The sequence below is a fragment of the Melanotaenia boesemani genome, chromosome 19 (genome assembly GCF_017639745.1).
Source record: "Melanotaenia boesemani isolate fMelBoe1 chromosome 19, fMelBoe1.pri, whole genome shotgun sequence".
NCBI lineage: Eukaryota > Metazoa > Chordata > Actinopteri > Atheriniformes > Melanotaeniidae > Melanotaenia > Melanotaenia boesemani.
The window spans coordinates 5,992,154-6,008,765 of NC_055700.1; the positions used below are offsets into that span (position 1 = coordinate 5,992,154).

At 38.3% G+C, this 16,612-nt stretch overlaps 1 protein-coding gene across 2 annotated transcripts in view; it reads right to left on the reverse strand.

Moving 5' to 3' along the window:
- Window positions 1-6,529: 6,529 nt before the first annotated feature.
- The window catches only part of LOC121630617 (metal transporter CNNM4), a 29,395-nt gene continuing 19,312 nt past the window's right edge, over window positions 6,530-16,612 (reverse strand). The window contains exons 6-8 of one of the 2 annotated variants that reach the window (XM_041971020.1): window positions 14,007-14,096; window positions 10,328-10,503; window positions 6,530-8,782 (exon numbers count right to left, since the gene is read on the reverse strand). In XM_041971020.1, the coding sequence (XP_041826954.1) occupies window positions 8,240-8,782; window positions 10,328-10,503; window positions 14,007-14,096 (809 nt within the window). In that variant the 3' untranslated portion in view covers window positions 6,530-8,239. The remainder of the gene's footprint in view (window positions 8,783-10,327; window positions 10,504-14,006; window positions 14,097-16,612) is intronic. The other variant, XM_041971021.1, reaches the window with a different exon arrangement.

Here is a 16,612-nt window from a genome sequence, read left to right on the forward strand (position 1 = left end):
TAATTTCTTAGGCCTATATAATAATGAAAAACTCCAAATAAATAAATAATTATATACAATGTCTTTGAAAATATATGAATATAAATGTAATGAAAGTTTTTAATTTGTTGTGTGAACAACATGGAGGTACAGCTGTTCTAGAGTTGAGGGTGGATTTATGAGCACATCCTCAACCCCAAATAAAAATTATGTTTTCGCGTGGTGTGTATGCACAGATAGTATTGTATAGGTAGGATAACTTAACAGGTAGGATGGTATGTTAGAACCTGGACCTACAGCAAGTAGATTCTAACAGCTCATTCTAAGAGTATAAAAAGTTATTTTAGTAAAGTGTTTAAATAACAGCAGAAACAGTTTTTAATATTAATTATTCCATCATTGATCTTCCACAATGCACCTTTAATATTTTTACTAAAAAGAAAGTGTAATAGATAATCACAAAAACTGATGGCATAACACACACTTACTTCTGGTATCACCCAAACCAAACGGTAGAGATGACGGTAACAGCTTTATTTCCACAAATGTTTTATATGACTCATTATAGCCATTGAAGAATGTTGTTTTTTGGCATGTTCTTTTGTAAAATATGCTCAAGCATAAAGTCACAGAAATACATCTGTGGCTGTTCACCCCTGGTACACACTGATAACAACATACCTTAGCATTGTTTTTATTGTTAGACAAGTTCTGCTTCTTTTCCAGCCAAGCTAGTTTAGCTGCACTGGTTCAATTAATAGAGGCCACGAAACGAACTGATGTCTTCTTTCTTTATTTCCTTTCGTTCTCTCTCTCTTACGTCGACATGTGTAAACTACAAATACATGAAATAAATCTACAGTCCATACTGTAAACAAACAGAAATATAAAGCAAATAATAAATTACTGTGTGCGCCTCAATGAACTCAGGGTAGAATCTCTAAACAGAGCGGCTGATTCTCTTTCCCATAAGGCAGTGGCTGTGAGCCTTGACCTTATCATGTGACTTTCCTCACATCAGACACAAGAAGCCCATGGCATTTCACATACTATAAACATTTATATTCTCTATAGATCTACAAATGACAATTCTTTTAGAAAAGTATTTTTATTAAACATTTCTTGAAAACTGTTACAACTAGTTTTCCTTCTCAGACAAGGCCCAAAATCAACCAGACAGATCTTCTGTAGAGAAATATATCTCAGGTTTATTAACCTCATAGATTTCTTCAAATGCCTTACAGTAGTTATAAAACATTATGTACAGATTTCATTAAGTTACATAACTAGGAAGTTCTTCTTTATCTCTGCTTAACTGCTACAATATCAGGGAAATAAAAACCAAACAAACAGGTTTCTGTATCAACAACCCGGAGAAATAAAAAGGAGGAAAAAAAAGTTGTTTTTTTTCTGTTTCAGGTCCCTCAGTGACATCCACATAACAAAAAAAAACATGACAAATGTTGCCTGATTTCTCCACATGCACCTGTAAACAGCTTATCTAAAGCCGGTAAGTTGTGGCCCGACTCCCCGTCAGCTCCTTCCTGCTCCACATGCACCAAACTCCCAACAGCTCAAATGACCCATCTGTGAATGATAGTGTGGAAAACTCAGTCTGCACCAGAAAATATTTAACCTTCGTACGGGTCTAATCATCACACAGGGCTAAAAACAACACTGCAGGAGTTGCTGATAAGCTCGGGTCGGAACAATAAGAGGGCTCAGCAGAGGAGGAATTTCAATACTTCTACACGGCAGGAGAGGAGTCCAGATGCAGGGCAGGGGGGAAAACAGATGAAGCGTGGGAGGAGAGCAGAAAAAAGTAAAGATGTGAAGAGGGAAAAAATAAGCTTTGGTTGTCTGTTTTATAAAAATGAAATACAGAGGAGAGGGTGTTAGGAGGAAATAATTCATCGAGGTCAACTCTGTTTATTGCTTTGCAATGCCTTCAAACAAAGGAAAAAAAAAACATGTCACCTCATCTCTCAATATAAATAGATCTCTATTTCCTACGTCTCTCAGTATCTCTTCATATATGGTATTTACAGTAATATAACACAAACCGTAGTCAGGGAACTAAACACAGTGTTTCTGGGCAAAGAAACCCCAAAAAGCTGCAAGTTACAGCTGGAAGCCCGTTTCACAAAAATAAATACAATGTTTACAATAAATACAGCTTTACTAAGTTTTCACATTTCCCAGTACACAAACTGGTAATCGCACAGCCAACCAGTGGCTTCACCAGAAACCAGTACGAGCCATTGCAACATGTGACCTATGAACCAGCAGGCAGGTCAAAATTTTCTTGAAAAAGAAGTCTGCTATATCTCTATTTATCGTGCAGGCTTCCACTCTCAGGTCCAAAGGTTCCCACAGAATAAAAATCTATGGTTTCCACACAGTGCAGATCTTCTCCATGGCTGGATTTACCATTTAGGAGGCTCGTGGGCAGAAATCAGCTGCTGGGCCACCTGTGAGCTCAAAATACAAATAATAAAGGGGTGTAACAGTACACAACGTTCAGTTCAGGACCTATGACCCAAACAATTACAACCACATCTGTTAATGCCAAGCGGCCTCTTTTGGTACGTCTACAAAACAGAATAAAAACATAAATAAATAATAATAAATTAAATAAACATCTGTAAAAGGGGGGGAAAACGGGACTGAAAATAATCATAACCAGGATGTTGTGACGTGTGTTAACAGGTAAATACCCATGAATCTCTGCAAACGTTGTAAATATTTACAATGATCCCTCATTAAACCTGGCAGTCTTGCTTTATTAGAAAACCCAAAAACTTTATTTTATTTAAACTTGCTTGGTTTGCAGTGTGCAAAAAGCAAACGTTATGAATGCTCCGCACTGTTAATGAAGGAAAATCTTGGAAAATATCACAGGTTAAGGTTATTTTGCACAGTCGTCTGTAGAAAAAAAACCTAAGCAGACGGCTGGAATAAGCATCTGTTGATCACTGTCACAAACAAATTAATAAAGGACAGCAAATGGGAGTTCAAATCTGAGATGCCAAAGCCTGGAAACAACTTTGGTGGCACCTTTTTATTTTTTTACTTGGTGCAACTCAACTGTTAGATCTGAACGATGCGCTTTAATTGTTCATTATGAACATGTTGCCATTGCCCTAATGAACAGAATTTCATTTATTCATTTTTTATTTCAACATAAATTCAACATAAACATCTTAGGAGTGTTTTCACGCTCAGTTAGCAGCACCTGAGCGCCTTTCATAGCGAACTGGACCACAGACCCATGAAGCTTGTGTACCGTTACACTCCTAAAAGAGGTTTAAAGTTCCCATAAAATCAAATTCAAGCCATCTGATCTGTGCTACTCATTGTGTCACCAAACGAAGAACGTCTGACCAAACACTGAAACAAAGCTGACCATTCAGAGCAGACTGGACTTTTCAGAAGGAAAATCAATTAATTAATTTAATGGGAACTTTAAACAACTTTTTAACAAATAATTTTAACATAAGGAAAATGAACTCTTTACAGTTTAGTCACTAATTACCAGAGAGAGCTGGGAGCCCCGTTTGGTCGCCCAGCACTCTGGAAATCAGTCCACACACGTAGAAATGCTTTGGAAAATTCACTTTTTCAGATTTATGCTACAGAACTCTACGTAGTAGCTTATACAGCTGGATCCTTTCAGATAAATATATCTCACTATCTTCAGCAAAATAATCTATCTCTACAGTTAATTAAATTTCTCCATACGTCAGAAAAATAATAATAAAAAAAAAGGTAGATCGCGTGCCAGCAGCTTTAGCATCAAGTTCAGCATCACTCAGTGGAGCGAGTCGTTTCACTCGTCCTTGTAATCTCCACCGTCCACTTAAAAACAACCAAATGTCCACATGCGTCTTCTCCAAACAAAGGTTGAACAGGTACAATATCATTTACATACATGTGTTAAAATGTCCTTCACACTGAGTCAAGAGTGTGAATTTAACCCTGTTTAGGAATGTCGTACGAGGGCAAGGAAAGGTTACATCACGGTGTGAATCAGAGTGAAGCCATGCAGAGAAATGACCGTAGTTTATTAAATCCCAACCAGTTATGGAGAGTAACTGTTATCATCCATAAAACACCTGGTTTTCAGTCCTTCTGTGTGAAATGTGTTCGTATGTCGGCTTGTTGTCAGTTTTGTGAAACATGAACTGCTGAACTTAAAAAGGCCTATGAACATTTCCCTTTTCAACAATAACAATATAATTCAGGTAGTGGTTAGCATACAGTCAGGTGAGAAGTGTGTTTTCCTGTTTGCTTATTCACTTTTTCAACTTCTTTGTACACTGCAAAATCCTTTTATAAAATGTACAGTGTATTTAGGATAAATTTAAAACCAGAGAAAACAGAAAGCTGCATTTTTCACACATCACCGCAGAGGTTGCACAGGAATGAATGAGCCACCAGTTAAAGTTGCAGGGTTAGGGCATGTTCACGTTACAGCTTATCACATGAGCTCTTCATCCCGATTCCCCCACAGACCTGGACCCAGTTTACACAACTTCACCTTCAACATGGCCTGCGGCTCCATGATGGCACAGAGTGCCAAATGGACCAAGTTCCAGAAATATCTGGTAATCATTGGATTTTTTTCTAAAGAGCCTATTTGGCATGGTTTTACACATGTTCCGCCTCATTTTCTGTTCCCCAAACAAAAACCAAGCAAGTTATCAGTGTGTGATCTAGTCAGCTAAACCTGCAGAGCGTTTACTCCTCTGGCATTTACTGCTGGTAAGTTACTGCTTTCTCTCTTTGTTATGACCCCCGTGTCACTTTCTGGTTTGAATACATGCAGTACTAATAAAACAATGATGAATTCCATCAATTTATTCTCTCGTTTGCTATAGACACACTCCCCTGCACCTTTTCTCTTACAGTTCTAGCTGTAAGAGTGCATCTTTTACAGAAAACCTGCTGTTGTGTCGTATGTGTGACGAGCACCTGCAGAAAAGGTCAGCATGTGGTCCTGAACAACTCAGGTGATCATGTGTGAAAGTTTTTGTATGGAACAGCAAATGTGGAAGCACCACAAATTTTAAATTAAAAAAAAAAAAAAATACAATTTTTAAAAAAAGATAGACATCAAATTACCCAAAGGACACGGCTGCAAAATAATACCAGCTATTCCATCTTCTGATTAGGGGGACAAAAGAAATTTGTTTGGATTTACATTAATCAGACCCTGGAATAGATCAGCATAGAACTGCCCCCTTTAAACTCAAGCAGCAGATGGTATTTAAGTAAAAAAAATATACATATATTATACTGAAACCCTCATTTTCTCTTTTACTTGGTCTTCATGTCACTTGCTGGTTATTAGGCAACCTAAACAAACTCAGTAGAGATAAAAAAAAAAAAAAGTGTGATTTTAACCATGCCAGTTAACACTGTTGCAACAAGCCGGGATCCAGTCTGGGGAGTTCTCCGTGTCTGGACACTGCGAAGATTTAAGAAGGAACTAAAGCTGCAGCAAACTATTCACAGTGAGTGGACACACCGAGTGGAAGACTCAGAAAAACTGCATCTGCGCAGCTTCAGATGCTGCACTTTAAGGAAGCTATGAACCAAAAGATAAAATCTCTAAAATATAAAAACACATTTGATGTAAATGCATAGAAAGTAAAATTACACATAAATATTTGCATATCACATTCTTAAAAGTGAAGCATATTGCCTTGAGGAGGTTCCCCAGGATGACGACGGCATCCTAATCATACTGCATCAAAGAAAAGCACTGCTGTCCTCACACGTTTTAGCCCCTTTAATTACTTATAGATTTAATTTTTCTTATGTTTTCTATCAGATGCTGCAAATTCCAGGAAGCCAACAGTTACAGGTTCTTGCATGACATAAATATTTTTATTAAACATTTTGTGTAGATGGAAAAAATCTATCTATCATCTTATCTATTCAATATTTTATTGTATTTTCTTTCGTTCCAATATTGTACTTTTTATTATTTTCCAAAAATCTTTTCTGTATTTAGTTTGATTTTATATAGTTGAATATAAAATCAGGCATTAAGGGGTTAATAATTTTAATAACTTTAATAGAGCAAGAATATTTTTAAAGGGATTTTTTTAAATCAAATGGACCAGTTACAAGAAATGGCTAATATCTGAGTTTTAAAATGTCAAAGTGTGTTTTGTAAATTAATTTTTAAAACATGTAATAGCTAAATACGGGCAGTATTTCTTATCTTTGGCAACATTTAACTGATTTAATTAAAAAATAAGTTTATCAAAAACAAAAGTAAAAATTAAATTGTAATTTCGTTTTAAATATATCAAATATTTTATTTTGTTTCTACATTTGCGACGTTGCAGCTTAACTTTCTCCACCAGCATTTCAGCTGATAAGTAAATTTTTAAAATGAAATTAAAAAGAGTGTAAAGCAAAATAAAAATTACACCATTTCATGTGTGACGGTGCTGTAGTGCAGTAATACAATATAATCGTGTTTTACCTACTACCGTTTGTTAATTATGGACTGAAATGCGATTCCAGAACTAACTTTCTTGAAATGACTAAAGACATGAATTAAAGCTGATGGCTCCCTTTAATCTGGGAATAAGCTTTCAGTTTCCACTGAATCCGGAGTTCGATTTAAATGAGCTAAAACATGTCAGATCAGCAGTGTGTTGTTTCCATCTCACCTGCAGCTGCAGAGGACAGTGAATCTGGTCACTTTGCTGGTAGTTAAACTGACACAGAAATATATTCACAATTCTGCCGTAAAGTCTCTGCTGCAAAGAACAAAGTCAGAAAATCCATGACAAGTAAAAAACTTAATTTAACTTAACTTCATAACTTTGGAAGTTTTACTCTTTGGAAAAAAGGGAAAACAATATAGAAACAAACTCAAACCAACATCCAACAACAGTAAGCCGTGCAACATGGATGCCGCTGTGATGTGTTTTCCCTATGATGCCTTAAAGCGCTCAAACCATAAAAGTTTCAGAAAACAGGAAACAAATAAATAAAAAGCTGAAACTTTCGGTTTTATCTGCAGGGTTTTGATTCATGCACATCCAAGATAAAGTGGAGGTAAATGGAACTTTTTGTTGCTCAAAACATTTAAAATGTTGTTTATTCTGTCTATCACCTTTTAGCAGAGACTTTTCTCCAAGGTGACTTAAATCTGAAGGTGATTAGGCAGTGGTGTTAAGCACCTAAATGGAAGGTGTTTACCTTCATACTCTGCAGGATTTGAACTCAAGTCTCCAGCATAGGAGACTGGTGCCCTGCCAACTCAGCTAGCCAGCCGCTTTACCTTTATCCTTGTCTGTGTGTCTAAATCAATTTGATAATAACAGTGAACTAGAAGGGAAGAAGAGGCAACGTGAAGCTACAGTCTACAATCATATGTAATCTACTACCACGTGGGCGGCGGTGTTGGCATCTGTCACGTAAAAAATTTCACTGTGGTGCTTTTGAGTTTGCATTAGTTTTTCAGGGACTTATAAATTTTATAGATCATATTTTTCCAGCAGTAATTAGAACTATGCTTGAAATCTGATGGGGATGTTGTAAGTAGTCAACTCACATTATGAAATTAGTTTATTTTTATTTTCAAGGTGCAATTTGGCCACTGACCAGAGGGGGCAGTGTAACACACTGCGATCATATCAATGTCAACAAGTGTTGCCATGGTTTCTGTTCATGTTGAAGGAAGATAATAAAGTCAGTTTGGACCAAACTGTGAGTTTACAAAGGCTAAAAATTATTGGTATACATCCTTCCTATTTAAAACACTAAAAAGTCATTTTTACCTAAGTTTTTAAATTTAAATGGTCTTTCCATAAACAACATCAAAGTTATTCTGGATAATCCAAATAATTTTGAGGAGCTCATTTTATAGTAAAAATTTTTTAGTTCTTTAAAAAATAAATGTCTTTTTCTAAAATTTTGAGCACCAAAAATGAAACTCCTCCACTGTACCAAGGAGAAGGCAGAAATCTCACCACCCAGGCAGATGGAACTAAATAAAACGGTGAACAAACTTTGGGTGATGAGTCCTTTAACACTGCAACTATGTACAGACTCACTAGTGCTCCCTGATCTCTCTGTACCGTGTTTTTGGTCTTGTCAGTGTAGTGAGGGGGGCATGCAGGGAGGGTGTGGGAGGATCCTTGTTGTGCTGATGCTCAGCTTCCCTCAGACAGAAAAGTTCAGGAGCCAACAGGAAGTGAGTGAACAGGTAGTTATTTTTCTAGCGGGGCTTGGGTTAGATGGTGCTTTCAGTGTGTGCGTGACTGATGGTGTGAACGTGTGGTTGTGGCTGAGTGTGGCTGGGCCGACGGGGGCCCACACAGTTCTGCTGCTCACTGAGCAGAGTGGTGGTCTCTCCGGGCCCGTTCTCTGGGCCGTCAGAGGGCGGAGACGGCTGGGACTTGGAGGAAAGGGAGGACGCGTGGATTGGGTTCACAGCGCACAACGCCGTGCTTTTGGTGGAGGGAGGTGTCTGGGAGATGTGGGTGTGGTTGCTTGGAGGAAGAGTGGCCTGGGGCAAAGACTGGCTGGGCCTCCGGCCAGACGCAGGAGTGCTTTGGGAAATGGTAGCACGGCTGCTCGGTGGTGTCGGCTGAGTGTTGGCTGATGGGTACTTCGTAGGAGGTGTAGCCAGCGGCAGAGGGTTGCGCATTATCAGCGGCGTCACAGGAGGCAAAGAGATAGATATGTCCAGGGGAGTGTGGCTGCCCTCTGGAGACTGAGGGGTGCTGTCCAGCCTGGACGCCAAGAGACCGTTCTGGTAGTGAGCACGAGTGATCTGAGGAAGACAGAAGAACGTTAAACAGAGGTTCCAAACATCCCTGAACTTCTGTAGAACTGTTTAAAGCATCCTCTGCTAGCCCAGCAGCGAAGCAATGAGAGTAATCTAAAGAATTAGTAACAAAGACCTGAACCAACGTTTCAGAATCAGATCATGAGATAAATGATCTCACTTCAACACTTTAACAGGAAGCCAGACCTGCTCTCTGGAGCATGCTCAGTACAAACCTACAGAGTCCCAAAACCTTTTATGCAGGGCCCTGTTTTTATTGATAATAATAATAATGTCAAGCTAAAACAATTCCACCAAAAAGGAATTTTATCCTTCTTATTTATAAAGTTTCTAAGAGTATTTAGGTTTTACATGTAGAGGATGGCCACAGGATGACCCATTCGAGTTGTCCAATCCAACTTTTATCTTCATACCTATCATTTTTAAAATGAAACTGGGTCCTGAAATGATTGCCTGTGTAGAGTGATGCTGAGACGGCTTTGTGAGGGGAATGCATACAAATTTATTTCTAAAATGACTAGCATATTGTTGCATGAGGGTATCAAACTGCATAAATCCAGATTGAAGTGAAAATGGGATCTTGGGGTTGCAACTGATGAACAGCTCTGGACCAATTAGAAGTCAGAATAGCTTGTCAGCTACTATTAATGCTCATATAATGCATATATATATATATATATATATATATATATATATATACACATACACACAATAATACATCTCTTATACCAAGTACTTAGTTTTGTGTTTTTTTCCTGTCTTACTTTATACTTAGTCTAGGAACTAATGTTTATATTTGATTTTATTTCATTTTTGTCTTCGGGGGTTGGGGACTTGAAAAGTTAAAGACTTCGGGGTATTCCATTAGACCTTATGTAAAGTTGACATGTTTTTCTATGTATGCAAATACATAAAAAAGAAAAATAAAATAAAATGCTGACTGTTTAATGTTCCAAGCTACCGAGAGATACAACAGAAGTTTAAAAACCTTTCTATGATGTATAAAGTGTTGAATTAATATTTTTATGAATGGGTTTGAAAAACACTGTGTGGACCATTTGTTGTTTATCTGTGTCAAAGGCCTGGACAGACACGGTCTTAAAATTACTCCAGAGCCAGACTAGTAAACACAGAGTAAACTGCTTGGTAGCTGATAAATTTGTAATAGCTATTAAATAACTTTCAGGAAATTTTCCCTGAAATGGATTAGTCTTTCTCTCAAGGACAAACGGACCAAGGCCGCTCTGTAACAATGGTGTTACACGTTAGAGGACTGTAAGGAACACTCCGGCAAGTGGTGAGACATTAACTATTTCTCTTACATGCTAATCCACCCTCTGTGGTGGTTGATGTTTCCTATTTCTTATTGTAAAAGGCTTTTTTTCACACCGTTATCACAGTCTGCAACACATTTTCTAATTATGTTTTCCATCAATCACTACTTAAGTCTTTGTTGAACACACAATCTCACTAAAACAATGTGGTTTAAACATTAAACTGATTAAATCAGCCTGTCAGAGAAGCGGTTACCATGACAAACTGCAGGTCTGTGAGAGCTCGAACGCTGAAGTCTGGTATGTACTGGAACGAGGTTCCCGAGATCTGAGTGTTGCTCCCGCTGACGGAGCCGCTCTCTTGAGCGCGCTCAGTGCAGCTCAGAGATGCCGAGCGGTTGAGGTTGCCACCATGTGATGGAGAACGAAACTCTGGGGATTGATAGAGAGGAGACTTAGAAAGAGGGTGACACAACATAAAAACAACAAGAGCAATGGATGCAGCTCACAAATATGGACAAAACCGAAAAAAAAACGATGAGAAAACGGGGAAAAGTGCAGCATACGGAGCGTAGTGATGATCACACTGCAACACATCACACTGACACACAAAGCATCAACTTCATGAGAGCAACTGATGGTGCGGAGATGAGACTGGGTTTGTTAGAATGCAACAAACATGCCATGTGATGGAGCAAAGTGCATCATTTGAGCATCTCATGGCTTCAACAGGACAGTCTGACATCAGAGGACAGACCTTTCTCATTGGCCTTTTTTAAATGATGTCATATAATCTGGCTTGAAGGGTTGAGGGAGCATTCGTGATGATCAGAAGGGTTGAGTTTAGTATGTGGGGAGGTTGTGTGGGGAGGTTCAGAAGAAAATTGGGGTTAAAGGAAAGAATAGTTCATCATTTTAAGGAAATATGCTGATGTGCTTTCTTGCCAAGAGTTAGACAACAACAGATTAGCTTAACATAAAGACTGTAAACAGAGGAAATAGCCTAGCTCTGCATGAAGATAACAAAATCTACCTCCAAAAGCCTGTTCATGACTCCGCATACAACGTTTGATTCATACTAATATTTTAATTACAAGTCAGTCTAACAGAAGCTGTAGAAAGATGAATCTCTTTGTACAGCCTCTACTCAAAGCTGTTTGTGGACATTATAAAGAGGCCCAAGGACCATCGTTCAATTCAACAAATGACAAAAATGACATTACACAGACACATGCAGGTAGACAGCATAATCTGGCCTTAAGGACCCAGATTCAGATGATTCAGTCACTAAGTTGTCCTGTAGCTTGAAGCAACAAGAGAAAGCTTCAATTCTGGGTTACAGTCAAAACACCACCTTTTCGATACACTGCCCGTCCAAAGAAAAGGTTACACTTCAATATTTAGTTGGACCTTCTTTAGTTTTTATATTGAGCATTTACTGTGTCATTATTTCTATAAGCTCCCACAATGTCACAAGATTTACTTCTTAAATAATAAGAGTTGCATTATTTTTTCTCCAAGATCTTGTAATGATGGGAGAGTCTGACCAAGGAGCAAAGTCTCCTCCAGCACATCCTGAAGATTCTCAATGGGGTTCAGGTCTGGACTCTGTGGTGCCCAATCCATGTGTGAAAATGATGTCTCCTGTTCCCTGAACCACTCTTTCATAATCTGAGCCCCATGAATCCTGCATTGTCACCTAGGAACATGGCCGTGCCATCAGGGAAGATGGAATAGCTCATTCAGTATATTCAGGTAGTCAGCTGACCTCATTCTTTGGACACATAATGTTGTTGAACCTAAACCTGACCAACTGCAGCAACCCCAGATCATGGACTAGGTTTGTACAGTAGGCAGTAGGCATGATGGCATCATCACTTCATCCTTCTCTCTTCTTACCCTGATGCTCCATCACTCTGGAACAGGGTAAATCTGGACTCATCAGACCACATGACCTTCCTCCATTGCTCCAGAGTCCAGTCTTTATGCTCCTTAGCAAACTGAAACCCTTTTCTCCGGCTAGCCTCACTGATTAGTGGCTTTCTTATGGCTACACAGCTGTTCAGTCCCAAGTTCCCTTCACACTGTTCATGTGGAAATGTTATTTTCACTATTAAACATCTGAGTTCTGCTGCTGTTTTTTTTTTTAATTTGATTTCTCCAAACGTTTAAGAGATCACGATCACCATCATTCAGGATGTTTTTCCAACCACATTTCTTCCTGGAAGACAATGGTTCCCTACCAACCTTCCAGTTTTTATAATGTGACAGTTTAACCCAGTTTTAGTACTTTCAGCTTCTCCTTAGATGTTTTCTCTTCTTGATGCCAATAAATAATTTGTTGCAGCTGAAACATCATCATCCATGCAGGAATTAAAGAATAGAAGGTTCTTATCTATTTGTTTAGATTAGACTTTATTAATCTCACAGTGGAGAAATTCACTCCTAACAGCAGCTCTTGTCACAGAATAAAGCGCAGAAAGCAGTTACATCTACACAACTTTTTATTTTTTTTTTGGACAGGCAGTGTATGTGGAGTCATCCAGATAAAAAAGCCAACATTTTACCAAAAGGTCTAATGTAAGATGTAAGCAAAGCAGCAGAATCTAAAAACTGAAATGGAGCCAAAACTGAAAGTGAGACCCTAGTCAGAGCCTTTCGAGTTTTTGGTAGATGGACTCTGGTCTAATCCCACTCTTTACTGGAGGCTTGTGTTTTTTGCTTAGCCAGAAATGCCTCATGGGAGAAGAATCTGGAAGTCTGACGGCTCTAAACTGCACAGCAGAGACATCTGCACATGCACTAGCATGCATGTGCAAACACAGCAGCTCAGATCAAAGCTCACACAGAGACAGAGGGCGTCACCATATCTTAGAAAAGCTAAGAGCAGTTTATTGTGGTAGTCGTAATGAAACTCATCATCTGATTGCTGCTTCCAGGCTGTATGCTAAGCTAAAACCTAGTAAAAGTGGGATGGATTATCTCATTCAAGTCTCACAGAAACAGAAAGCTAATGAGCATATTTGTTAAAGTGTGAAACCATAGAGTTAACCAGAGGTCTGGGGTCAGGTCCTCCTTCTCCTCCTGATGAAAAACACCTGACCGGGGATCACTGGTTAAATGAGTAATTAGTTTGATCAGGATTAGAAATTTGAGGACGCAACGTCAAGAGTCCCATCCAGCAAGTAGTCTGTTACACTTTGTATGCTGAGCCGACAGCTGGGAGAGCAGGCACACCACGGAAACCCGCCTCACTTCAGCTGCAGCTGAGAATAAAGAAAATGAAATATTAATATATAAGCATTAATATTTTAAAGCTTAAATCACAGCAGGGAAAACCTAAAATGTGCCATTTATTGCTCTTCTTATTTACATATTTTACTAATTTAGAATTAAATGACTAAATTCTGTAAAGAATGTGTCGGTTGCTGGAAAATGAAAACATTTATGAGTTGACGTTCATCATTAACTTAACAGAAACAGATAACCTAAACAATCTTTTAAATTAATATTTCACTTATTTCATTTTGAGATATGAGATTTATTTTTTATTTTATTCATTAGTTTATTTTTGCAGGGGCATTATACAATAATGAACATTACTGTAAATGTACCGAATGGCTTTTTTTTCATCTGCAGCTTATCCATAGTTGTAAGGCATTTATCACCTGCTTATTTAATAGCAAATTTCATTATGTTTGTGTTTCTGGATTTCAATATTCAAACAAAAGATGAATTTAATGAATATAAAAATTGTGATGAAGGCCTTTACTGCCATTTTGAATGAGGTCAAATGAAAGAAAAAAGTTGTGTACAAGCCGTTCTTGCTGGATCAGGACTCAGACGATGATTTTAAAAAAAAAGAAAAAGGAAAATGGTGAGTCGTCTTTAAAAGGACCCCCCTCCCCCCTCCTCTGACCCATGCGAGTGTTTACCTGGGAAACGAGAGAACAGAGAAAATCTCTTAAGAGAGAGGCGGCGTGGAGGGGGGGACACCACTGATGGGGAGAGAGGAGGGGTGACGGCTGAGAGAAAGGAGGGGGAGGAAGAGGTATAGAGAGAGAGAGGAGAGCTGGTTTACTCCTTATTATAACAGCATCAATCACTCCACCTGTATCCACTCAGTTTATTTTAGACCTTTCTTTTCTTTCTTTTTTATTTTGTGTTGTTTTTTAAATCTGAATCTCTGGACTTTTTTTTTTCTTTGTTTGTTTAGTCTTCAAACACAGCAGCTGATTCCCCAAATGTTGTCTTCATCAAGAGAAGAGGAATAAGGTGTTGATTGGTTGGAACAACAGGATCTGGTACTGGAACATCTCTAAACTCCCATCTTCTTCACCAACATGTAAGAAAACTATCCTTGAAAATAAGTGTTAGAGAAAAAAAATAAAATAAAAATTATATATATGCGTGTGTGTGCCACTTTTAATCTGTTAAGACTGAGTTTATGTGCTTCACATTTACCTTTTAAAACATGAGGTTTTAAACAGATGAGGCCAAATTGTGCCAAAACGGCCATTTTGGAAACCTCACCTGACCTGTCTGCACTAAATCCTCTAATATTAATATTTATCTATTTTTTTTTTAAGGCAAGCCTGAAACTTTTTCATTTGTGCTATATGCCATCTGCATTTATTATTCAGCAGTAACACATATATATTAATATTTATTCTGTTGTAGTCAAGACTTCAGCAGCGTATTCTTGTTGTGTATATACCTTATAGACTTCTCTTCAGTTAAATTTACACTTTATCATGCTGCTAAGTGGAGCTGCTAAACTGATTTTCATTGTTCCTGTAACAATGGCATCTCTCTCTCTATCTCTATTTATACATCTCACAAAAGTCATAGTAAAGATAGATGAAAATCGCTTAAATCAACTGATTTCATTACGGGTATGCAATCTTCACGTCCTAAAATCCCATCAGGCTCGAAGGGTTAAGCCTGCTGGGATTTGATCTCAAACTTTATCATCTTTTCCAAGAAATGTGAAGGATAATCTTCGTAAAACATGATGAACTTTGGCAGAAAAGCAATAATTTAGAATCAGTAAAAGGTTCTAAGCAGTCAAATGGTTTCTATTTATATATATTTTTTTTAATTTATGGTGGAATAGTTGAAGAATGGCAGTTTAAATGAAGGCTGACAACTTTATCAGGTTAAATTCAGGTTTAAGGAACCTGTTATTTAAAACTGCTCAGCTTTTTAGTTGGCTGCAAAATGAACATGCTGATGAGACGTGTCTGGAAGCTGGTTGGTGCCTGTGTGGTGCTGAAGGATTGGACAGGGTGCAAAAACAGACTCTCCACAATTCATGTTATTACAAGACATAAAGTAGAAGAACTCTCCGTAGACCTCTAGACTGAATCTGTATTGAGACGGAATCAGTTCATGGTATAAACACATTTCTAAAGCTTTAAAAGAAGCTGAAACCCTCCGGATTCTTTATAGAGCTGTTCTACGACTCCCTAATTGGCTAGCCAGCAATTCCTGCAACAGACCTTTATACATTATTAGCAAAGATGCAGAACCTGCAGGACTCCATCAAAGCCTGGATAGTTTGTCAATCACAGGTTAATGTGCTGTGACAGGATAAAAATCATTCTGTCAGATTAATGAAAAACTGGACTGTTTGAGCTGAATATCACTCAGCCACATCCCTACAGTAAGGCACGGCAGCGGCAGCATCATGACATGGGCCATCCTCCCAGCAACAGCAAACATGGCAGAAGTGACAGAAAGATGAATGCTGCAGAGCACAGAGACCTGAAACCAGGATAATGGCCTCCTTTCAGCTCCACAATGATTTAGAGAACATTCTAGTGGCTTCAGGATGAGTCCCTGAATGTGGTGAAGTGGTCCAACCAAATTAAATTTAACTCAGCACAATGACTGAGGAAAAACATGACGATGGAAGTTCTGGACTTTGTCATCTTGGAATATGTTTGTACCAGCAGGGATGAGGAAAAAATCTATCGAATGAAAAAACATAATGACTCATAAAGCTGTGGAAGCTGGTCCTGACCGACTGAAGCAACCCCAGATCTTTCTGGTAAATCCAGCTGGTTCAGGATGAGAAAAGGTCGAATGTTTGTCGTTTGTATACAACACAGGACAACACACTGATCTGCTTTATGTGTACATGAAGCTCAGACGACACAGAGCAGAGAGCACGACAGAAACTGCAGAAGAAGAAGAAAAAAAAGACATTTGGAACATCACAGCTTCGTGGTTACAGCAATCCATCAGTAAATAACAGATATTCACCCAGTTCAGATTTAAGTCTCTTCTTCCATCAGGCTGACTCAACAGATTAAAACAGATTTTACAATAATCAAAACATTTATTAGGATGAACTGCTGCACTACATGAAATGTGACTAATTTTGTAGCTTTTTGGCACTGTAGATTCACAGCTCATAAATATCCAAATTATTTCTTAAAATATTTGGCATCCTTTTAGTGAAGGTTTATTTCTTCACCAGTTTAACAGAAAAAGGCCTGGAGCTGATTCCAGGTGGTCTTTGCTTTTGGAGTCTGCT